Here is a 26,190-nt window from a genome sequence, read left to right as displayed (position 1 = left end):
CTAGCGTTAACCAGAACATGAAACTGTCGTTACCTTAGGTTGAGAATTTTTTTAAGTTAAATGAAATCAAAGTAGTTCGGAGTTAGTTAAACAAGTGATTTTAATGGAAGAAATCGTTATCTCTGATTTTATTGCTCCGAAAAAATTAACAAGACATTAGAAAATCGGCCCCTAGTGTTGCCTTACTCGGAGTCTGAACATAATTATTCTTTAATTGTGTTTGTATGATTTTGTTTAAATATATGTAATGATAAAACTATGCTATTGTTGTATGCTATAATTTTATGAATGTATTATATATTATATGTTGTTATTAATATTTATCATCATCTGGTGACGATGACCGAGGATCGGCCAAACTTTGAGGTAGACGCAAATTTCATAAAATAGATGTCTCACGATGCGTGCACTATTTTGATGAAAATATAATTTTTCATCTACAATTATATTATGAGATTGAACAGTATGTAGGATATCTCATTCGTTATTTGCCTGTGTCCATTGTATGAATATTAAAAATTAATCAATCGGCATCAAACTAGTTAAGAGTCGTATTTTGAGCATCATTTGTTTACATTTTAGTCAAAGTAGCTTTTTAGGTTTCACTGCAGAGCTCTGAGCATAGTTTTGCTTTTCTTACATGCGTATTTTGATGGCAAGTATGAAAGGGAATAAACATTCTGATAAATTAAAATCACTTCGATTACCACCCACTCCACCCTGGTATACAGATTACGAGACGTGTGCCGCGACCGGAGAAGCTATGAAATCCGGCATCCTAATGGTTGTAGGATTAACTGTCCAAGTGCAAAATTACATCGGTCAGGCCGTAAGCGTCATCCAATATTGTGCGTTATTTGTGAAGAATTTCTTTTCATGATTCAATTCCAAACTGAAGTACATCCTGTAGAGTTCACTGTATTCATGGTAAATTTATTGATAACTGTGGATGAACTCCATACCAACCTCTATCTGCTCAGCTCATTTTAGTTAGCTCATTGATTTGGTAACTAATGTGGATTGAAAATTACAATTGAAGGCGTAAATTCCGGAACAGAAGTAGACTATTAAGCAAAGTTTGGTAACACACCTCTTTATCTGGATATCTTCAAAACTACTGAATAAATAAATCATAATTTTTCCTGTGTATAGAGATATTGACTATGAAGTGTATATATGCAGATAAAAAACAAAGAAACTGCTCCAGTAACCTCAAATTCCTGCAACGTTATTTGTGCCGCTTTGGAATTCACGTCTTAAATTATTTTGAAAGCCAAACTAGGTATTTTGAGAGGATTGAAAACTTTTTTGTTGTAACTATTCTTGTCAGTCTTTTTACTCACTCTTTCTAAGTACCCATCTTATTCGGTCACATTCATAGGTTGAAAAGCTCTTTCGTCTCAAAAAGATCAACTATCTGAATTAGTAAATGGAATTAATTTATACATCATTAGTCACTGAATGACATCGTGCTTCGGCCAATTGCCAATTTTATTTCCCCTTAAGAGCCTTAGCAGCTTAGAAAAGTGTCACTCATCAAAGAATTTAAATGATTGATGTCAATGCCAAAATGCGCTATTTATATTCTTATTAAATTGTATCCCAGAACTTTTTTGAATAACGTAAATATTTTCATAACGTAAATACTATGTGTATTCTGTGACTTTTTGACTTACCTGTTCACCGGTTATCCAATGCAAATCAGCTACCAAAGAAGCTCATTTTAATGCTGCTCAAAGTAAATTTTGTCTTCTAGAGGGAGGAGAGGTGCTTGAAGATTGTGAAATGATTTAATTTCAATCCAGAGGTTTACCATCGCGAGTGAGATACATATATAATGCCAACGACTCAGATGAAGATTCCTTGTATTTTTAATTATGTATTTTAGCTCTTGAGGATACGCGCCGTTTACTTTTTTAATTAATTTTCGTCTGTTACTTTGCACCAGGAAAAAAAGATCGTGTGATAAAACAAATATTTTTAAGAACTTTTTCAAATGCTTTCCTATGCTTTGCTTTATACGTCCACTGGTAATAATTAGCATTAATTGTTATAAATTTTATGAAAAATAAAACTATTATGCAAGCCAATTGTGAATAAATGAACTTTTCTTGGGGTTCCGGGAGAGTAAGAAAATCCAATAAGCCGATTGAGGTTAGTACATCAAACTTATCGAAATTCTTGTTACTGAATGATTCCCTGTATGCGTGTGGAAAATCTTTCCAGGTGTTTTAAGGGTCGCTTAATTTAGACATTTTCTCTAATATATCTCTGACAGAATTGTATGGTCGAGGTGGATGCGTACCCAAGAAATACTATTGGAAGGTTTAACGTATATCCAAGAATGTTTCGCTACGCATTGGCGAACTCAGACAACTTCTAAATTCAGAATTTCTCCTCGACTAATGTTCTCTGCTTTCCTTCACGCGCATTCCTACCAGCTTGTTACTCAAAATTAAACGCTTTAAACAGCATAAAATTGTAAGTTTACCCTGGTGATGCATTATTTTTGCATTTGAAGTTTTTTTGTACCATAAAACTTGTTCGTGGTCGCAACCCTAAAGCCTGGAAAGTCACCATTTCCAAGATTCATCACACATTGTTGCCAAATTAATGTCGCCACAAAACTGTGACTAGAGAACCATGGCTTGATGCCCGTGGGATGTAGTTTCGATAACCTTGTAGTACCCGTAACTAAATGGTGTACAATGTACTTACAGGTGCAAAGACTATAAAAATAACTCGGTAGTTTTAAAAACTTTTGGTATACTCAGTATGGGACCATGTTTATTTTCTCTAAGGAGAAGAGCGGAAAAAATTTCATCTTTCCGTTCGGGGGTTCTCCTTCATCCACTACGAATAATGATTTCCCTCTTAAAAATACAAAGAGTCCGTGATTTGCTCATAGGGCGCTAGCAGAATTGCAACTACTAGATGCGTGCGTTTTTAGGCTCAAATTGTAGTGCGATGAATCCTATTTCTTGTCGTTTTTTCTCGTTTAATCTTGCAGAAGTGATGTTTAAATCTAGAAGTTAAAAGTTAGTTGGTTGCTTTTTAAATTATCAATGCTAGTTTGAAGTTAAATGAACGTTTATTTTGAATACGGCAGCCGTTGAGCTTTTCTCGCATTGTTAAAGAGCAGCTATTATGTGAGCTAATATAGCGTGGATTTTATGACTTGCGTACAAATTAAAAGGAGGATCTCCGATGAACTAAATGCTTTTCATAGTGGGCCATCGTTATATTTTTTTTAAACTCCAAATCGTGTGTTTGGGCCAATGAGTGTTGATATCTCTTCTGTACCACCGTGGTGTCCTTTACCTTGACCGGTATATTAGAGTGTAAGTCTATGCATTTGAGTTAGTCGAAAGGTTTTTTTCTCAAATGTGATATCACTTGAAAGCTCTGCATAGGAATGAAACTATTATTATATTACGTATGGGTTCCGCCTTCGCTTGAAATGTCTTTGTTTCCTTCATTAACTTGCATACAATTTCCACGGGGCATCTTGTCCTTGAGAATCAACCCTTCATCCAAGAAATTATTACTTTCCGGGCGGGTTCAAAGGAGGATGAATACATTTTACACACGACGGAGCATAATACGAAGATTAGAAGCGGAGGGCGACGAATGTTTATAGGGACTCCTTTCTCCTTGTCCTTCGGGAATATTGAAGTCGGAGGTTATCTGAACGCAATCCACCTCTGTGTTGATATTCTCACATTCTGAATTTTACCTTCTTCACTGCCGCTAAAATTTAATTTAATTGGCGTAAAATGGAGATGAATATTCAAAAATCGCAGGTGTTGCTTCAAAAAACTGTAATGGCGTAAGTCTTCTAAGGAGAGTCATTATTTGAGAAGAGCTCAAATAATTGAAAATGCCTCGGTGGCGGCGTGTTAAAGACCTCCCTATCCAAATCGAAGGTCGTAGGTTCTATTCCCGCCTGGGAAGAATGCCTCTATGCAGGGCGTGGTTATTATGGTACGCTTAAGTCTTAGATGCTTTGAAAGCTCTGATTTTAAGGCCAATTAAGTTCAGTTTTCGGTGGTGGCAATAATTAAATAAAAAAATACTCTTTAAATTAACCAGAGATGAGAATAATAGTTTTGTCTATCGAGGGGCATAAAAACTATTTTTTGCCCTTTAATATCGAATACACGATTGATACACGGTTTGCGCCTTGATTGAAGGAATATATGATTAATGTGACTCTTGATAAAAAGCCACGTAACGCCAAGTTCAATTGTGAACACAATCTTTCTTCTTCTTCCGTCTTTAAATTATGACAAGGGACAAGGATCAGTTTGGAAATACCATATTAGTACCCTTTATCTTTTAAACCAAAGTTAGCGTGATTTTTTACTGCTGCAAGTTTCAATTATTCGAACAACCATGAACACGTACGTGGTATTTTATTTTGCTTGTTGGTATCCCACGGAATTCACCAAGCAGGTATGGTCGGTGGATGAGGAAAATGTGAGTAATTTTCAAAAGTAGGGAAAAAGTCTCTAATGAGTCAGAATTCTGAAAAATTTCATAAATTCTGGTTAATATACCGGAACGGCATGGGAATTTACCGAAATGAGAATTGGATTTGCAAGCCATCCACTATTTGCGAACAAAGAAAAACACTCCAGTGAGAGGAGCTTCATCGCTTGAGAAGCCGATTACTATTCCGGAAAAACATGAATCAGGCTAATAATGTATATTCTCTGTGCTTAAAAAAGTTATCTACTCCTCACTATTCCTTAGACTTTGTTATTTCTCAAAGAAGTACCCGTTTTTTCTCGTAAAATCAAGTTGCTCTCTGATGAGCGTTTGGCAATCCCGTGGGGTTTTATCCAGTAACTTGCAACTTGGATGTAAGAACGCCATACGTATGGACATCTGCTTGCATACAACAGATTTTTATGCCACTAAAGCTGAAGATGTTATCGTACAAATAAAAACCTCTGCAAACTCATTAACCAATGGTTATATTGAATCTTGATTGACACTGTTGTGAGCTGTAGATTATAAGCGATGCAGGTCCTTAGAGACAATATTTACAAATACTAGCGTGGGTAATCCTTTAGTCCCATTTTCCTATTCCATGAGACTAATGGGATATATTTGTTCTATGGAGCTTATTGGTTAGCATTTTCTTGTTTGCCACTGTGGTCAGTGGTTTGAATGCAGTGGACATGGTCATTTCAGCCGCTCTTTTCGTACATGCCATCAAGCCTTGGTCGTTCGGTACGAGTCCGACTTCTTAAAATGCATGTTTCATTTCTAGTTGGCAGTAAATTAAGATTATTCTATCCCACTTCTCTCGCAATTTTGGGAGATTTTCAGCGAGGGATGTTTCGTCTCAATCCCTCTCAAAGAAACATGAATCATTAAATATTATATTAATTTATTTAAAAAATGCAATTTAATTGCCATAAATTAGAATATAAAATTAGCATTTTAATGCATAATTTCTCCTTCAAACGGCGAAAAAATATGAACATTAACTAACTATAGGTGGTATTAGGCTCAATTATGTGGAAGTTGAAATAAATCAGTGGAAATCAACGAAGTCTCCTATTCATTTTCGATTATAGGTCTTGTTTCTCCTTGTACTTACCTACATAGTGAAAAGAATCAATTTCATTTTTCCCATGTTACGGAGGAACCTTTTGGCACACTGGAATTGGTTTGATGAAAGTATTAGTACGAATGAAAATCTTTGTTTGGGAACCGTTTATCATTCACGTACGTCTCTTAATTTTCGCACAATAATTTTTAACTATTCAGTGAATTCTCCACAGAAGTGATATCCATTATTATTTATCACTTTTCCTTACAGCAGTTTCATAGAAACTGGATCGGGTTTCAAGACATTTCACCGTTTAATTTGACGAACTAACACCTAGCCCAAGGTCGTTGCTGTCTCAGAACGGTAGAAATTTGACTTGAAATGGTCGAAATGATAATGGCCAGTCGCGGTTGTGAAAACTGACACGAAACCAGAATAAGAGACCATTGTAACTCTTGAGGTGGAACGGATGGCATTTCCTCTCAAGGTAATACAGTGTTTTTAACTTAAGGAGCAGTAAATGGTTTGTTGCATTCATCTCTTTACGGTCCCTCTTTCCTTAGTCAACTCGTAATGGTATTCCGTAATGGAATCTTTTCTTTATTAATTTATCTTTTCTGAGACCCTCGATACGAGAGGGAAGGGACATTTTAAATGGTACCTTAATTGTTATCTGTGCCTCATCACCCTGACCTTGCATTAAGGGATACCATTACGGGTCGTTCTCTAAAAACCCAGGCTACATTACCCATACAGCGGCGTTTTCTTCGTCCAAAGTTGGCCATCTGTTAATTCTTCATGTTAGATAGATAGATAGAAAAATATGAATTGTTCGGGAAAAACCCATGAAAACAAAAATAATATAGCACAGTTTGCAGGCACTTTAATTAATAAATAGCTAATTAAAATAATGATAAACTTTTAATTTTTGAAATTTCTATGCATAATTTTTTTCGATTTCATAGTATAACAAAAACATGACAAATGCATGAAACCCAAGTAAAAAAACGGCAATTGGAGCTATGCATCAAACCAAATTTGAAACAAACGCAATAAAACTCTTGTATTCTTAACTTGACAGATAAAAACGCTACAGCAAAAAAGGTACCATAGCAACAAGAGCGCAAATTTGAAAAAAAAGACATGACTTATTTTCGTTCGAATATGTTTTTGGTCTGAGTCCTATTTGGGATAAAATCAACTTTAAGGGACCATGATGAGGACGAATGTGAAATTCATACACTCTCATTCGGGTGAAAAATCGTCTCTTAGTTTATAATGTAATGATCAGTAATATGTGGAAATGAGAAACTCTTTCATTTATTAGCAACCTATTCTAGCAAAGTTTTCCTTTCTTATGGCATTTCCGAAAAGTTAATGTGTATCATTTATCATTTGTCAACCATTTACCATTACCATTGTCAATATCAACCATTCGTTATTTTCTTCTCTTTTTTACCTTCTAAACCAAGGATCTTCAACCCGGGGCCTGCTGGCTAATTTATTGCGGCCCTAGAGGCTAAAAAAATATCACGAACCAAATATCGATCCACTCGTCAAAAATCGTATTGATCGATTGAACTCTTTAACCAATAAAGATTATTGCACTTCGATTTCATATGTTTTTTTATATATGTTATTGATGTGGTGGTAAAATGACATGGAGGATTGTGGCCCTCTGGACGATGTGAAACAGAATTTTGGCCCATGTATGATAAAAGGTTGAAGACCCCTGTTCTAAATGAAGCAATTATGAGGCCTCAAAAAATCGTACCATTTATATAATTACATAAATATTAAGGGTGTTAGCTGTCATCCGTGCTGTTTCATATAATTTCAGAAAAGGAAGTGAACACGAACTGGGAGAAAATAGACCCAGAGATTACTTAGGCTGGGTTTGGAGTGGTTTCAGAGGATGCTCGCGGATTTTTCATGATAGCAGAATTATCTTCCAATGGTACACATGTCTTTTTTCTTTGTGCATTCTTCTCAATAAAGATATCAACATCAGGTACCAGTATTAATCTAATACAAGTAATGCATTAATTAAATAATTTTATCCCTTTCACTTTATTGACCTTACCTCAACTTTAATTATATGAAACCCTCCTATGTCTTCTTCAGTAAATGCAAGCTGTGAGACCCACATGCGGACATCCCTGATGATTCGGGTAAGGATGATTGATAAGAGGGGAAGGGGATAGAGAAGCATGGGTTCCTCGCCAGTGGGTAGTGGTAGCAGTAGGTAAAATAATAGACTAAAAAGAATGGAATCGAAAGAGAGCGTGTTGTAGTGATTTGAATTTGGCGAAAATTGCTGAGAACTTGACGCTAATGCCATTTGAAGATGTAGGCAAAACTCTATCATGGCAATGACGTTTACCGTGCAGTGAGAACCCCATGCTCTAGGCACTCGAAACGTCGTAGAATCTCAGCGAAAAATGGGCATTTTAACATACGCCATTTGGTCATTTGGGAGTCTAGTCGCGGTCAGCTCAAAAGCTTCCCGAGGCTCAAAAATACTTCATCGTAATCCGCAGAGTAGGTTTTTTTATAGGTTTGAAACCCAGTGTTCTTCTCCCCGTCAAATTAGGCCATAAAATCGCTGTTTTGCTTGAAGCTGAAGGATCTTTTCTTTCTTGACGAGAATCTTTTTTCGGCTATTGATTTTTTAATGGAAAAAAGGAGAAAAAATATTGTAAGGTTCGCTAATTTACTTTAAAATAAATACCCTACGCCTAGTGGTTTATTAAGCATAGGGTATTTTTTTAAATATTAGTGGCCGTTGGTGCTATTTGACATATATTAGTAAACCTTACAAAGTTTAATCTTTTATTCTTACTAAGTAAAACCTGAAGAGATCAGGTAGATTTTTAAAGAAATTTTCCATCTAAAAGGTAAGTATATATCAACGCAGAAAGCAGAGGAGAGCAGAAAAATGGCATCTTAGTAACTAATAATTTGCTAGTAGGTAGTGAATTGCATCGAAATAGCAGCAATGCAGATATATTTCACCCATCAAAAACACTTTAGAAAATAGTTAGTTCAATGATTTACTGCCGTGAAAATAGCTTCAAATGTAACCTTCAGTTTTACATTAATGAAAATAACTATGCAGCAATATAATTTTTTGCCAAAATTAACACCAGTATACTCAATTTTGATATAACAGGATAAAATACTGCTGAAATAAAACCATGTTGCAGTGGAAATATTATCATTTACGAGAATGCCTCATAACATAATATATTATACGACTCTCAGAGCCGTCTTCGAAGATGCTGTCTTTAGAGCGTATTTGGGATCCTAGGGACAAAAATCGGTGAGGTTTGCGGATAGTATCTCCGCGGCCAGAAAAATGTATACTGAGGTATCCCTGTACGTTGCCCCGCTTGACTTCAGCAGTTGTTGGTGGGCGACTACTCTCCCTACTCCACTATGCTGAGTTCATCATTGGCTAGCGTGGTATCCATTGGAGGCAGACAAAGAGGGAGGGGTGCAATACGAGAAGCCAGCCGTTTAAGTCGACAGTCAACAAGCCCGAAAGCTGCTGAAGGCGATGCAAAAAAGTAAACAAATACTAATAATACCATTTAATAGCATACCTCCTGAAACGCCGAAACGCCGTGGGTTGTGCTCTGCTATCTTCCCTGCGGCGTTGCTTCGAAGCCGGCATAGTCTGCGGAGGAGAAGTTATACATTAGTGATGTTATACACGTGATTTCCTTTAGTACGAGGGTGTAACAGGAATATTTGACGTAGGATACGTCTCTCGAATGAGGCGCCCCTCTCTAGAGCATTATGATTCGGGAGTACAGCTAATGCGCCGTACTTCATGACCGGTCTAATAAAAGCCGGCCGGCCTCGTCGGGGTAAAGTCTTCGCCTGCCAAACAGGAGGCCGCGGGTTCGAGTTCCACGTGGATAAGTTACCCATATCCAGGGCATGGTGGTTTGTAGACGTTAAAATTGTTATCATGTTAATAAACCCGATGTAAAAGTCCTTATAAGGCTATTCATACTAGAAATGCCATGAGAAAAAATTTTCCTGGACTGGGAATCGAACCACGGACCTCTGGCTATTCGGGGCACTGCGCAGACCACTACGGTATCCAGGTTCTTTAACTCCCTTGGCAATTATACCGAGGGTCATGGTACTAGGTGTTTTTTTATAGGACTCCTTATACAGTGGATACGAAACCCTAGGGCGGGCTCGCTGGTTACACTCCTGGGCTGGGATTTGAAGCGTTAGCTTATCACCTCTGCACCGCAGAAGGGGGAGGATAGGAAGGAAAAAGGAAGGAGGCGCCGCCGCGATAGGAGCCCGACGATGCAACGCTTCCTGGGACTGGATAGGGAAGGGAGGGATGGAACGAGGAATCCCGCACCGTCACAAAGGCGGGCGGGTCCTACCACTAGCGAAACCTGGAAAACCATTTCTGCAGCGATTTTAGTGGATTATTCTATGAGGAAGAATAATCCAACGATCAAATCGCTAGATAAGAGGCTCCTTATACAGTTTTTTTCGGTGGTATGAAAAAAAGCCTTGTATAGAAGCATGCCGCACTTCTCTAATACCCTGCACCCTCTGGCTAAGACTGCGCGAATTACGCGACGCGAGTATAAATGCTAATACTTGTATTTATTTGCTTGACGTATTTATTTGCAGCTGAAGGCGATGCGTTCCCCGGCCGGCCGCTGTCCGTCCCCCTGCTGGGTGCGCTGCCCTCCCTGCGCTACCTCCGCATCAGCGCCCCCACCACCTCGGGCCTCTCCGGCATGTTCCCCCCCAGGGACCCTCAGGTCACGCTGCCGGCCCTGCTCTCGCTCTCCGTGCACGGCGGATGGGCCGCCGCTCCTCCAGGGGCAGCCGCCACCGACGACGCCCTCTGGTCCGCACTCTCCTTCTTCGCGACGTGCTGCGGAGGTGTCGAAGAACTCCTGCTGGACGGCAACGGACTCCGCCTGGGCCGAGAGAGGGTGCGCGTGGACGCCATGTCTGCGCCCAGAGGCGGAGACGTGTCTCTGAGGTCGCTCAAGATTCTCGACATCAGTGACAATCCTCTAGGGAGATCCAGGTTAGTTCAAGAGTTAATGGCGTCCGGGATAAACTGTGGACTTTGTGGCGTAACACATTGCCACAAAACCACCCTTATTTTGACTAAAAAAATGGGCAATCCCATATGGGTCAATGCTTACTATTTGGCGAAATTTTTGGTCTTGACTCGTAAGTACATTAAAATAAACTATGGAACGCTCACCATAAACCTTTTTTCCTTCCTTCATTGGAAGGCTTCGCGAAGTTATGCCACAAATATCTTTTCCCAGGGAAAACTTATTATCAATCAGCATGGTTACGTTATACAACCAGATCAGGGGAAAATAAAATTTTACGAGTGTATACAAGTCGAATCCCTGCACTTATACTGGTATTGAATTTTATTTTAGCCAATTGTAATCTAACAATTACAGTACAAAAGTTTCAAGGATATCCCCACAAATGAAGAGGCTAAGAGGAAATAGAATTGATTAACTTAAATAGAAGTATCACGAACAGTGGCGGATCCAGGATAAGGACAAGGGGGCGCTAAGTGGGGGTTAAAATTCCTGCAGTAGTGGGGATCGGAAAAATTACCATTCTATCTGGTGTAAATTGGATGCCGAAGAGGGGGGGATATAGCCCCCATAGATCCGCCACTGATCACGAATGATGGCGAAAAAATACTAGTGATTAATGGTAGCATTTTTCACTTAATGTAGCTCATTTTCAGAAATAAAACTTATCCCCCTCAAAATATCAGTCGGAGGCTAAGTTCAACAATTGCCAAACTAAGATGGCAGAACCCTGGCCACGCTAAAAACTCGAAAATAGCTCCTTCAGATATTCAAGCGTCCTTGGTCGCTGCCCCCCGTTTGCTAGGTAGGACCGTGGCGGCTCTGACGGTAGGAGACATATAAATGGGCATGCAACGGGAGGGAGTGGACCAAGGTGTCTTTGTTTCTTTCCTGGCTGTTTTCATTAGACTTTGTGCCTAAGTTCAGAAAGTGAATAAGCTCTCTTCATTTTGTGAAGCAAGTCTTGCGACAGGGAGGTCCCCGTGCGAAAAACAGAGCAATGCATTTATAATTTGCGCTATTACGTGTTCCGTGTAATACGGCCTTTACTCTTCCCTTCAACGCATTCGTTCCTTCCAGTGACGCTCCGTCGGCTGACGGTGGCGCCGTGGCTGGCGGAGGGTCGGAGGAGGTCCCTCCGCAGACGCAGTGGCTGCTGGACGGCGCCCCTTCCTGGGTGCTGCCGGCCCTGGCCGAGCTGCGCGCCGACCGCGCCTCCCTCTCCGTGCTGCCCGAGGGCGCGGTGCAGTCCCTGCCGAGGCTCGAGCGGCTGTCCCTCGAGGGGAATGCCATGCGAAGCATCGGGCCAGACGCCTTCTACGATCTGCCCTCGCTGCTAGAGCTCCGCCTCCGGGACAACTTCCTCTCCGAGGACTCGATGCCTCCGCCGCCCTACAGGAGGAGGCTGCCCTGGACGCTGCCTGCTCTCAAGGTTGGTCCATTGTAACTAAGGATGAATGAATGACATTTCTTAATTGCCCTGATACTATACCCCTTAAAAATAAATATATACATTTTTGAGCAACATAAATAGAAAAGCCAACCATTTGGAACTAATATTGTGAAAATTTTAACATAGATTAATGGGTCATTCCATGTCAAATCAACATAAAAATAAAAATACACATTTTTTGAGCAACATAAATAGAAAAATCAACCATTTGGAACTAATATTGTGAAAATTTTAACATAGATTAATGGGTCATTCCATGTCAAATCAACCAATATTTCGACCAAATGACACCCACCGACTCGGATTTTCATGAAACTTGCCATGGCCATACATTATGGTAGATTAGATATGATTAGATAGTTAGATTATGTGTACAATTTTAGCCTCCAGTTGTCAATTTTTAATGAAATATGAGCATTTGAAATTTGGGTGTGACCCCCTAAAGTGCCGCAATGTGCAATGCATGGAGATTTTTATTTTCATCCATTACTCCATTACTGTGAGATGACAAGGCATGATTTTTTTTCTAAAGCTAAGTAGTCCATAATGATCCCACAATTATAATAAAATATTCACTGCATGAAGTAATTCAGCTGCAAAAAATAAAGTTTATAAAAAAATCTCGCTTTTACCATTTTTCATTTTTTATTAATACAATTTTCACAATTAAAAAGCTGAATTCAAAGCATTTTGGCATTTTTTTGTTTGAAGATTTTCGCAGCTTATTTTGTCTGTCTAATATGTCCCTTTCGGAAAATGCTGCGTGGGAATCATTTTAACTCTTTTTAAAAATTTCCTGAAAGGAACATACAAGATAGACAAAAGAATCTACGAAAATTTTCAAACAAAAAAAATTGTCAAAATGCTTTGCATTCTGCTTTCCTTTGGGGAAATGCTTATAGAGATTTAAAATGATTCCCACGCAGCATTTCCTGAAGGGACATATTAGATATTTTGAAAATCATTCTTAAAACATCATCTGCATACTTTTTAAAAAGTTAGCATTAGAAAATTCTCTAAAATGCTGTCATTAAATACGAGGATACAAGTACTGCAAGCAATTACTTCAATATTCATAATACAAATTTTGAATTATGCTGGAATATCTGTGTGGTATTTTGACAAGCAGTGATATGATATACGTTAATCCTTGAGAATCATGCAAAAATTAAAACTTAAGTTCCTCACCGGGCTGATTTTTGAGTTATTATTTGGAAATGGATAATGTAGTTAAAGTCAAATCACGTTAGTCACACGAAAATGGCATTATCGTGGGCTCAAATAGCTGGGAAAAGTATTAACTTAAAAATAGAAGGAATAAAATATCCACATAACCTGTGTCCTTCTGCATTTTTTTTACCTTCGTTGACGTCAAATGTAATCGCAAAGCTTTTTTCTGTAACGTCAGTAAAAGTTCCTGCTTTAAATCACGGAGTCGCAAAATTACCTGCTTAATATTCCTGATTAGAAGTGGCATCCTATTAAGTGAAGAAGGAAACATATACCAACGTCGAATCTTCCTCCCCTCTACTATTGTTTCGTGAGCTATGGCGTTACGGTCTCCTAATCAGTTCCGCCAACATTTCGGGGAGATATTATTTTTTTTCGATGTTTGTGGGTCACCCGTACCTACCTCACCCACCGTCCACGCTTCGGAGATTTTGGCAGTCGCTTCCACCGACACCAATACTTCAAGCATCCCTCCCTCTTTCAGATTCCCTGTGAACCATTGTCATCCAAATGGTGCTGCCAAAACGCAGTAGTACTTACGTCCGAATGTGATCAACCATTTTCTGCAACGCTGTCGCAACCAGTGTTGTCGATCCTGTGTGGAACGTAGGGGACGCGGCCCCCCAAATATTTGATGTGCATGATGTGTCCCACGGAGAATTTATTGAGGTTAATATGAATAAGCATAACTAGCTCATTTTTCTCGTGATGGGGTTGATGTGCATGATGTGTCCCCCAGGGAATTAAATGAGGTTAATGTGAATTAGCGTAATTAGCGCATTTTTCTCGTGATAGGGTGTAAAATTAGATAGAAATCTATACATATAAAAGAGGATGTCTGTTTGTCTGTCCGCTACGTCCCGTTTTCTATACGTCTGCACGGATTGCAACCAAAGTTAGTACGTAGGTGAATCTCATGCTCCCAAAGCCCGTATTAATACCTCCGGTTGTGTCAGACGCACCTTACACTATGGTCCATGCACGTTGGTCTATGCACGTACGGATTCAAAAAACGATCAATGTTGTGGAGAGGGGTGTGAGCTGATCACGTGTGTAGTATTCGCAAATCGTTTTTCTATTGTTTGCTTTTGCATATGTATACCATCATCATAACTGCTTTGCCTAAAAATCCTGCCATGTGACTATGAATTCCAAGTTTCCCACTTGTCTGGGTTATCGATACGTTTTGGGTAGGCATCGGAGGATAGAGAGAGTATCAGGCATGTTAAAAATACTGGGGTGGGAATCTTTGGAAAGCAGGAGAAAAAGAAACCGACTCTGCGGTATGTATAAAATATACAAAGGGGATAAAGCATGGAGGGAATTAATCAATGAAGTGGGAAAACCTAATTTCATTGGTAGGAACGATCATCAGTTCAAAATCAAATGCCGGGCGCAGAGGACCAATGTTAAAAAATTTTCATACCTGAATAGAACAATTGAAGATTGGAACAGATTGCCTGCAGAGTTATTTGAGCCCTTTCCTAGTAATGGAAAAATATTTAAGAAAAAGCTGAAAAAGTATTTAATTTTTTAGAAATTTTAATTAAATTTTAAAATTTGTACAACTGTCTAGTTGATATGTGACTTTGTGGGGATGTTGTGTTTTTCTTTTTTGTATATACATGTTACCACCTGGCCAGTTGCCAACTTGTAACTTATGCAATAATAGTAATATTCTTCCCGAGCAATGCCGAATGGCCAACTAGTTCGGTATAAAATAAATAAAAATGCTTTAAAATCACAATTTATGTGATTTTTTTAATTTCTGAGACCTACTGACACTGGCAGGTATTCCTTTCCCCCAGACCTCCAGAGAGCCGGTCCCCAAAAAGTTTTACTGCAATCGACGCTAATAGTCGCAACCCCTCGAAAAGTTCGAAATGTCGAAGAACTTTACGTTTTCGGGGATTTCCGACGCGTCACTCTATTTTTCTGGACAATATTTCGCCTCGCTGTACTACAGGCTCCCTCATGTGACCCGTGAAAATGGCACATAAATACAACCTTACTGCAACTCTTATTATAACACTTTTCAATTTTTATCATCAAAGACTTCAGGATCGATGATTTAGCTAAGCTAGTAATTTTGTTTCTGCGCTGCAAAGTCATCAAGCTTTAACAATACCTCATACATGGTGGGAATATCGTACACCTGGCTAAACCAGCCTTTTATTCTCGAATCCCAAGTTTGCGTCTTAGAGACGTAATTATTTCATTAAAAGGGTATTTCATGATGACCTAAAAATTGCTGAAACCTCATTAAACCTTTTTTCTTCGTAGTTGCAACCTATTTTGTGTACTGTGATGTGTTTCCAGAAACATGGAGTTGGACGCATGACTTGATGAGGAGGTTGTTGAAAAACCTCAGTGGTTTGCCTTTTCACTATGGGAAAAATCAAAGACGTGCACGATTTTTCTATGAACTACTTACTTTTTCCCTCTTTTCTAATTGTTTACGCATCTCTTCTATTTTTCATTATTTTGCAGTAATAATTAAAGAGTTAGGACTACTATTAATATATTTTCTGTGTAACAATAAGCTAAATGTTTCATGCATCATAACACCCTTCCCAACTAGGTGTTAAATAATATTCCATATCCCATATTTTAATTGTAGCTATTTACACATCTTACAAATGTACAGGATTTCCAGGGATTACAATTATCATTACCTTAAAGTAGACTTTTCTACTCTTAGATGTGATTTTTAAAACGTATCTCGAATAATCGATAGCAGGACTTAATTTATTGTACTTTGTATTGCTTATTATACTATGTGCTAAATTACCCAATTTAGCTCAATGTTTCTATAATGTATTCGATTTGTTTATTTTTTATTCCAAATGTTCGTATAAATTGAGTGTGTTCTTGTTTTTTTATAAAAAAGACTACTTTCCGCAAAGAAATAATATTATTATTTTCTATTTCCAACGGTGAATTGGACGCTCTGTGACAACGCCCAAAGGAAAGAGAAAGGACTCTCAGTATATAAGGATCAGAGAGCATAGTTCCAGAACAGTCAGAAAGAAGAATGGATTAGGGCCGTTGTAAAACTCCGGAACGCTTCCGTTGTCGAATCAGTCATCGTGAAATCATCGAAAGAAAAATCTAGACTAAGAAACTAGAAGGAATTCTAACATGGGGATTTCTTCGCACATAGGAGAACGACAAACTGATCATATATACCGTATGCTATTACTCGAATAATAACTGTATATAAAGAAAATATTTATTCATGAGCACCCATTAGATTTTTGTAATGATTAATTCTTGTTTAATAACTGATGAATTCAAAATGCTTACATTTTTAATGGAATTGCTACGGAATCGATTTCATCTTTACCAGTCGTACATCTGCGCAAGAATTGACCCTTTCATCATCCGGTAGCGATTTTCATATTACAAGTGAGATTGTGCGGACAAAAATTAAATTTAGCAAAACAAATACGAATGCACTAAAATCTTTCGGCGCAAAAAAAAGGCAGGACGCTGAACTTTAAGTATTTGTATAAAATCTTGCCGAAGCTCCATAGGGTCGTGTTGTATATCGTTTTACTAATTGCTTATTCGACTACAACAATTGATAATTAAACTTTGTTTAGACGTAAACGTTTAGCTTCTACGGTCGAAAGAGTAAAGAAGAACACGCGAAAAACTATGAGAACGGTCGTGTTCTTCATCTCGTCGCGGGAAAAATATTTGATTGGTGCATTTCATTGTATTTTTTATAGAGAGAACAATGTCTTCGCATTAAAAATAGCTTATTAAAATCAAATTTTACCCATTCCTTGATTTTTAAAATGGCCGAAAGGTAGATTTCAATTTCCGAAGTGTAGAAAAAAAATGAATATCGCAGTGAATATCGCAATATCCGTATGCGATGTGTAAAAAAAATTCCAAACATTTTAAGTGAGGAAATGTTTGTATTGTTCCTCTTACTCAAAAGAAATAAAAATACGAAATTCGTCCTGTGGCAATGCAATCACCCAAAACGACAAATTTCGTCTTTTTGGCAGAGTGAAGTCCCTAAATTCCTCATGCTTGGGTACGACACTGAGAATGGGACAACAAAATATCTGTGGCAGCGAGACACACTGGCATATCGATGGCTAAGTTCTAATTACAAGTATCTCAAATTCGGCCGGTTTGAGACAGGTATCTTAAACAAAGTGTAATAACATTAAAAAATAAAATACATGCAGAAAACAACTCTTTGTTTGCAAATGAATGCTTCTTTTTCAGTTTTATGAACTTTTGGTTTTTAATTTCAGTCTACAATGAAAAATATTAATAGTTTTTTTTGCTCTCCTGGAAATTTGTTGTTTTGGAGATACGTGTTGTTAGAACTTAGCCATCGATATGCTGTTATCATTCGTTATATATTTCCCTGTAATGCAACCAGGATGTGTTTGTTTCAGTCCATAGATGTTGCTACTGTAATTAAAACACCATTTTAGGTTTCGTGAATTTCTCTATCTCGTAGATATTGCATGGTTTTGTCATAATTCTCTCACAAAGGGCATTTTGCAGCAGTTTTCAAGAGAAATTTCCGATTACGGAATAAAAAAAAAGGATTTTGAGTGACAGGGGAAGAATCCCTCTGTTAATCCGCTGGATCGAGTCTCAATGGATGCAGGCGTTGAAGTGTCATGCTGGCAAAAATGGATTTTTGGATGGTTAGGAAAGACACCAAACGTTAGATAAAGTTTTAAGATATTGATTCGCGAATGTTAGTGGTTGAAAGTAAGGTATACTGAAACTACTGTCGTTAAAAAACTTCTTCAGCGATAAATTCAATTGATAACAGTCTGCAAAAACTGAGGTCGCTATCTGAACATGAGTGGTGTTAGTTAATCTATTATGGGAGCAAACTTCCCTAAGGAAATTGAGGTATATGAGAATACTTAATTCAAATATTACTTGCGTACAAACTTATTTTCAACCTCGATCTGACTTTTAACTACTATGTCATTCATTATTTTATTGCCTGAAAATTAAGGGGTTTATTGGAAATTGCCTAATAATGACTTGAATTTCATTGGCGAGTTTCGTAAAAAGCTTCGTCCAGTGTGAGGTACCAGATTTCATATTTGCAGCTCAGGGATATGGTAACCATCGAACCACTGCGTTGGACTGGGAACTGCTTAAACTGGTTTTCGATGCGCTCCGTGGGTCTATCTGGAAATGGATCTTTTTATTCACGCTTTCTAACGAAATGTAGCCCGTTAATTGACATTATGGCCGTTGTTCCGTTCATGTTTTGAGTACCATCATAAAAAATTGACCACCCTTAGTAACTTAAAACATTCCTCCATCCAGATTTTGCTTTTGCGTGTGAACGATGTACTTTTAGCCTTAGTATTTTTTTAAATTTTCTGGTAAATGTGAAATAAAAAAGCAATGCATAACTTCATGCTCCTGTAGAGTAGCGATTCATGCTTAGAGATATAAGCCATGTAAATTCCCCGAGTGTAGGCTGATCAAATGACCATAACCTGCGTGAATACCAATGATGAGAGTTTTATTTCGCAACCTGAGAAGTAGTTTTTTTTTTAGATTAGCTGAGAGGTATTTTTTTAAGAGGGTGCACGCCGTTGTAACCGGAAAACTATTTTCTAGTTTTGATACATAATAACTTTTAACCTAACTTATTAATGAAATCCAAATTTTATGTGCCAAAATTATGTAAAGTGTATTTCCAGGTATGTCATTTTTCAAAAATTTTCCTGGACCCCCGTTGCCTGGGGAGGGTCGTCCCCCCAAGGCTCCCTTATCCCCCCTCCTCAAAGCATATTTAGTTACGCCACTGGTTCCAGGGATGGTTTCAGCGACGGAATAAGATGCATGTCGGTTAATGGAAGAAGGGATTGGATTTCCATCCCTCGAGCCATAGTGAGAAATGATCGCGTGAAACGGTCCTTCTTTTGGCATCATTGGAGCGATAGCTGGAGCTATCCCTCGAAGGCGGTGGGGAAAAAAATGATCGTGTGATTCAGACTAAACCAACTGTCGTATTTCTTGGTTGAAGCTCTCGCGGGTCACTCGTTTGCTTCAATGCTGGTTTCCTTTCCTTAGGGATTCCCTAAGAAAAATTGACCAGCAGCGTCCACGACTATTGGACATTGGACAAAATAACGAATAAACACGCGTGGGACACCCGAAAAAACTTTACCAACAGCACCTGTCGTGCGTACCTGTACCACACGTCACTGATTTTTGTCTCCGCTGTTTCCCAGGGCCTCGACCTCTCCAAGAACATGCTCAGGGGCGGCACATCCCTGCGTCGCCTCCTCTCCGGCACCCCTTCCATCCGCCGCCTCGACCTCTCGGACAACGCCATCTCCTCCCTCGCCGATGACTCATTCGCGGCCTCCCCGCTCCTCGAATTCGTCGACCTCTCAGGCAACCCCGTCCTGGACCTCGCCTCACCGCCCCCAGGGGGCCGAAACACCATTCCCCGCTTGTCCTTCCTCAAGCCCCTCTCCCGACTCTACGAGCTGAGGATATCGGGGGCACCGACCACGCCTTATTCCTCCTCTTCCGCGGACCTGCCGCTGGAACCGCGGATGGCACGGTTGCGACAGGCTCCTGTTGGTGGTGGGTCTTTCCCGGCCCTGCCGCCTTTACCGGGCGTGGAGGTCCTCGTGGCTTCTGGCATGGGAATCCGGAGGCTCTACCGCACCGCTTCAAGGAACCCTCCGCCCTTCTCCAACGCTCTGCTTCCCAGGCTTACGAGTCTGGACTTGTCGAGGAACGAGCTGACCGTGCTGGACACTGGGGCGTTCGCGGGGGTGTCGTCGACTTTGTCCGCGGTGGACCTGTCACGGAACAGGCTGGCGGGTGTGCTGCGCCTCGGACCTCCTCTCCCGTTGAAGTCACTCCGGTAAGTTGGCTGATAACACACTAAATTTCCTTTAGTAAAAATGAAGACGTAAGAAGATTTGGAAGTAGATTTTTATTTTATTCTGTTCTGTTATTATTTTTTTTCTCGCACACAAAATTGCCTTCATTTAATTGCGAAGAGATAGGCTTGGTGTGGTATTTGTAATCTCTACAGGGTGTTGATGTCCTACCTCTTAGTGCCGGATTCAAATTCCGTCGGTAATGAAGATATTTCAGTGATCATCAGATTTCTTTGGTCATTATATAATATATTTAACAGTGGATGATGTTTTATCAATTAATTATACATTAATATATTATTACTATTATTTTCTACTAAATATGATGGTGAGATTTATAAAGAATATAATTGCTAATCAAAATATGTAATAATCAATTAATACGTTTACTAGTTGCTTAGACTATAGTTTTATAGTGTGCTCCATAAATTGGCAATACCACGGGGAATGAAAATATTCGTGATATTCTCATATATTCCAGAAAATTGGACGTGAGCGAGAATCTGCTGGAAGCCATATCTGTGGTGACGTCGGCGAGCACTCCGGAATTGAAGGTGTTGAACGCATCAGGGAATTCGATCAATTCATTGGAGATGGCCTTGCCCAGTGTCTTGGGCCCCACGCTCGAAGTCTTGGACCTGAGTCGCAATTCGATGATTAATCTCCCCGAGGACCCTCTCAAGCCGTTCGTCTCACTCACCGAGCTGTGGGTAAGCTAGCACGCATCATTTTCCGTCGGTGCTGAATGAATTGACTGGTGCCTAATTAGCGTGATGCTCATGTAAACAGCTTTTGTATTGCTCTCGTAAGCTGTTTCTATGGTGCTTACTGAATGATATGGGTATATGGGTACGAATTTTATGAATAGTTTACGTAATATCATGTAAACGGTTCTACTGATTCAGGCGTGATATAGTTTAAGTTCAACATATTGTAATGAAAGGTAGTCTCACTTTTCCACATTTATTTAATGCTGACTGGTATAATCTGATCTTTACCAAATGATGGATCTGTGAGCCGAAATACGTCGTACGCATTAAATAATTGTGGAAAAATGCAACTACCTTCCATTTGAATAATCGGTTTAAGAGATATTTACATAAAGTTCAAGTAAAATGAATATTAACTGCTTCTTAGTGTTGGCTGGGAATCGGGTTCAAACAAGATGAATCAAGAGTGGTGTGTTTTAGGACCGAGAGAAATTTATAATGCAGTGATCAGAATAAGCTATTTTCGTCAGAGCTTGTGAAAGAATAGAGGCATAGCACAAATGAATGCCATGTGGCATGAATCATGGTACTAACAATGGAAAATGTTTTGGGAGGTTGGTAATGATTTCTTGTTATTTACTGAAAACAATACGCTCCCGCATGTACCTTGCAGATATCGTAACCGCAGTTTACGTCAAAACTTGCTCGTAAAAAGTAACTTTCGCTCAAAAGATGTGTATTTTTCCACGAGGGATGGAGATATTGCTTCCCTTGCCTTCCACTCATACCAGATCCTTATTTATATCATTCTCAGCTCTTCCTCTAGTGGAGATTGTCTCACTTCTCACCTGGATAAGAATCTCAGTTTCTGTCAAAGTTTTCTATAGTTGTGTGGCCATCTGGACTTCAAAGTACGTGGTAAGAGGCCAACTCACTCACTCATTACCTCATAACGGAGATCAAGTAGGCACAGTAGCGGATACAGAATAAACTCAAGGGGGCGCAAAATATATCTTGAGCTACCTTTACTTTTATCGTAAATAAAAAATTGGCGCTTGCAAATTTAAATAGTTTTATTTAAACTGATTATACAATACAATGCCATCTTATGATATAAAAAAGTTAAAAATGTGGTTTTGCAATTTTAAGCAATGTGGGCGGCCCCGCAAGGGGGGGGGGCGCCCCCAATATGTATCCGCCACTTAGTCGGCATGCGAAACGTTGCAACGAGTCCGCAGGAATCCGCAGTCTCACAGCTGATGGGTTATCTGAGAAGTGTTTACTTATTTTCCATCAGCCAAACACCTCATTCTAACGGCGTAAAGTTCACCGACTCAAGTCCGTACCTAAGTTAAGGGTTCGAACTCCAACCCCCTAAATATGTCAGGGTATGATCTTATGCATACCTACTCTACCTGGACCACCCCAAAATATACCCCATCACCAAATGAAGTCACCCTCCGCACGGCTACGGCCTTTCACTGAATCAATGCTGGTAACCTCAGTAGACCTGTGTGCCGCCAACATTACATGTCCACGCCGCGTCGCCTAGTCTACTCAAAACAAGATGGTGAATCTCCCAAAATTTACTCATTCGAACAAGCATATTTTTAATATTAATTTTGCTCTTTGTAACGATCGGAATTCAATTTTCTGCCGTCAGTGCCCAATTCACGCCGCACAGACCGTCGCCGTGGAAGGCAGGCCGAAAAACATTAACTCCAGACGCCGCCGCCATCTAATTGTACAGGTTGGGTCATCTAACCTCCAGCTCCGCCGAGAATGAGAAATGTAAACAATTGAAGAACAGCACCATGAATGAAATTACTACGATCACCGTCATCCATTGTCTTAATATTATCAGGCCCGAAAAGATGACTGATAACTTTGATTCGCTTGGGATAAAAATCAATGTTGAAAGCAATACTCGTCGATTATCTTGATTTTTGTTTCCAGATAGCGCTAACGTCGCAGCACTCATAGTTTAATTCGCGTATCGTTGCCGACTTCCTTCAACTGCTGCGTCTTTGTTCACCTGAGAGAATAGGTATTCTTCCGTTTCTGAATAACACACGAATTATATTGAAGCATCGATTGATGCTCCTTGAGATGAGGTGTTTTTTGTTGCTTAGATGATCTGAAAATGGATTCATTGGAGTTTTTATCTACAAAATTGATGAATAAATGCTCACAATTGTTTCCATCTGGCCAAACTGCATGTTTGCGTGGGTGGGTTTCGACCTCTCCGAGTGAACCCAAGAAATTTCGTTTCTGGACATCTTGACATCGGCCATTGCACTCTCTTTGAATTCAGGGGGAATCGTTAATATTTTAGATCTTTATGAAGCTACTATAATTCAAATGGAACTACAATTTGGCAGGGTTGTGCGAGTACTCGAAAATTCGAGTGGAGTCGTGTAGTTAGTACTCGACTTTAGTGTTTCAAGTGGCATTACGATTGTCGAGTCGAGTAGTATCGGTTACATAGCTGTCGAGGTCAGTAAGTTCAGAAATCTGACGACAGGAAGTGCCATCGTGAAACTCATGTAAGGAACTACAATTTGGTACGGATATGCGAGTACTCGAAAATTCGATTGGAGCTGAGTCGAGTAGTTAGAACTCGACTTCAATGTTTCGAGTAGCATTGCGATTGTCGAGTCGAGTAGTATCGGTTACATAGCTGTCGAGGTCAGTAAGTTCAGAAATCTAACGACAGGAAGTGCCATCATGAAACTCATGTAAAATCGTTTTTAAAATGGATAAACCGTCCTAATACCTTTGCCTGGGAGTTTCAGCTTGCTGTATGCATAGCGGTCAACCTCAAAAGTAGTCGACGCAGTGGGCGCCGAATACCTTTTTATCTTCCGACCCGGAAGTGCATTCGAAGTAATCGGAGTGGACCACTGCATCGCTCATACTTTCTTAAGAGATATTTTTATACCCTGCGAGTAGTTTAGATAAATATATTTTTTAAAGTGTAGAAATATTACCAGAAGTTTTTCATTTCAATTGTGCCTAAGGAACCGTTTAAGACGCATAATTTTTCATTTATCTCCTGAATCTGATACGATTGCCATCATTATATTCCTCATTATATTTTCCCTTTTACATCAAGCTAAGCATTTACAATAGAAAATTCATAATGGGATTGGGAAAATGAGAATACATTGGAACATGTATTGTTGTATTGTCTGGTCCAGAAATTATCAAACTGGACTCGATACTCGCGAGTAGTTTTCAACTCGACTCGAGATCAAAAGGAGATACTCGCACATCCCTACAATTTGGACAATGAGATATTGAGGATATTGACGCAGTATTGACCCTTGAGGGATCACATCTACGTCAACATGATACCGTGCACGCCAACACCAGGATGTGTGGCAGGGTTGATTCCACGCCAGGCATGCAGCACTCATCCTAGCCAGGATTAAAGACGCGGTCGCTTGCTGGTAACAGACAAAGCCCACAGAACGACACACGGTCCGACTAGGAGCTAAGAGAGTGCTAAGAACACGAACGTGCAAAAAAAACTAGTAGTTAGTAATATAAAAACGGAAAAATAGGGAAGTAAGTGATTCATGAATGAGTTGTAACATGCCAAAAAGTTCATGCAGATAGTATTTAAAAATATAATACGTTATTAACATATGTACATGCGAAAAAGGGCGGATCCAGGATTTTTTTCTGGAGGGGGGGGGGTCTGATAAGCTTTATATAAGATAAGTCTTCTCATTTTTGAGATTAGAAACAACTTACAACAATTGCTGTTCGAAATATTCTCTTTATTTTAATATCAAATCAATTTAATTATATGAAATTAAATGAATAAGGCTGCGTAATACACAAAAATAAACGAACGTAATAATAAACGTACTAAAAATCGCGTGTATTTTTTCAGGGTCTGGGGGGCAAGTGCCCCCCCTCGCCCCCCTGAATCCGCCTATGCATGCAGAGCCTATTTTGCCTAGTGCGAGTTAAGCTATCCTAGAGCTAAACTATTGCAGGTATTATGGTCCCTTAATGTTCGCGGAAAAAAATGTATTTTCTGCAATCTATAGCCCTGACCGTATCCTTGCGGTCATTTGTCCATAGTAATTTCTCTCAAAGTATATTGAACATCGGGCAAAAAGAATTCTACTTGAAATTTACGCAAAAGATTTAATCTATATTTTTCCCTTCCATCGGTTAGAATTTCCCATTTCTAATTAATTCAGTTGCACTACCATATTTATCGTAGCAAAATTTTAACGAATCTTGTTGCTCGATTCTGTTCTCTATCTTTATCCGAAACCATTCCTTTTTCATACGGATTCCATACTCCAAACTAGGTACTCCAAATGAGGTCTCGCAAGGGTACAATAACATCGGTCGTTAACTTTTTCACCGCATTTTCTAATAATTCTTTTCATATATCCTAATTTACGATTTTCCTGCCCTCAAATTTCTTGAATGTGCTATCTCCAGGATAAATCTTGGGTAAAATTATGGTAGTACAATGGGTGGAGTGTTTGGTTGCTAATCGTAGGGTTCCGGTTCCGGGATTCTGCAAACAATCCCGTGCGAATTATCACGTTCGAACTTAGCGTATTTTCCCATTTACAATTCCCGGTAATCCTTACGCTGGAAGGTCCTTGTCTGGGTTCAGCTCAGGAGCGTAGCCAGGAATAGGGTGGTTTCCTATTATTTTTTTATTGCCTAAATCGAAAGAATATTACTCCTGGAGTACCTACGTATTTCACGCTTTTAGATTTTTAAATGACAATATCTATTTTTCGCGATTAAATGAAAAGTGAAAAATGTCAAGCGCGCGAAAACGCGACGCGTAAGTATGAATGCCGGGAAATCTCTCCGTACGTCGAATTTCTGGTTCCCCCTCCCGCCCGGTGAGGTGACCTTGAGGCGAGGCTTAGCGCTGATACGTCGCGTCGCAGGCTGCTAGCGGGTAGCTGAGTACCCTGCTGGCTGGTAGCGCTTGGCTTAAATAAGGATTATTAATACCTTATCAAACGAGGAAAACTTTCCGACCTTAGCCAGTTTTAATAAGTGATTATTAAGACATGTTTCCCTGAGCTCTGCGCCTCATGCATGCATTGGTAACCTCAGACGATGTATAACTCCTATCTTCTCGTATAGAAACTAGGTCCCTGTGACGTCACGTGGAGTGGCATCGCATGGGCGCCAATCTGGCCCTTTTGAAATGAGGATAAAAATG

The 26,190-nt window shown here is 39.5% G+C and overlaps 1 protein-coding gene across 1 annotated transcript in view; it reads left to right on the top strand.

The window, feature by feature from the left end:
- The window catches only part of LOC124164413 (protein artichoke-like), a 66,151-nt gene that overhangs the window by 22,037 nt on the left and 17,924 nt on the right, over nucleotides 1–26,190 (top strand). The window contains exons 3-6 of the mRNA XM_046541737.1: nucleotides 10,232–10,640; nucleotides 11,758–12,109; nucleotides 19,600–20,246; nucleotides 20,747–20,975. Of these exons, the coding sequence (XP_046397693.1) occupies nucleotides 10,232–10,640; nucleotides 11,758–12,109; nucleotides 19,600–20,246; nucleotides 20,747–20,975 (1,637 nt within the window). The remainder of the gene's footprint in view (nucleotides 1–10,231; nucleotides 10,641–11,757; nucleotides 12,110–19,599; nucleotides 20,247–20,746; nucleotides 20,976–26,190) is intronic.

Source organism: Ischnura elegans, chromosome 8 (assembly GCF_921293095.1).
Source record: "Ischnura elegans chromosome 8, ioIscEleg1.1, whole genome shotgun sequence".
In the NCBI taxonomy this organism is placed as follows: Eukaryota; Metazoa; Arthropoda; class Insecta; order Odonata; family Coenagrionidae; genus Ischnura; species Ischnura elegans.
The sequence above is the reverse complement of the archived record's forward strand: the minus strand, read 5'-3'. Positions and strand labels throughout refer to the sequence as shown.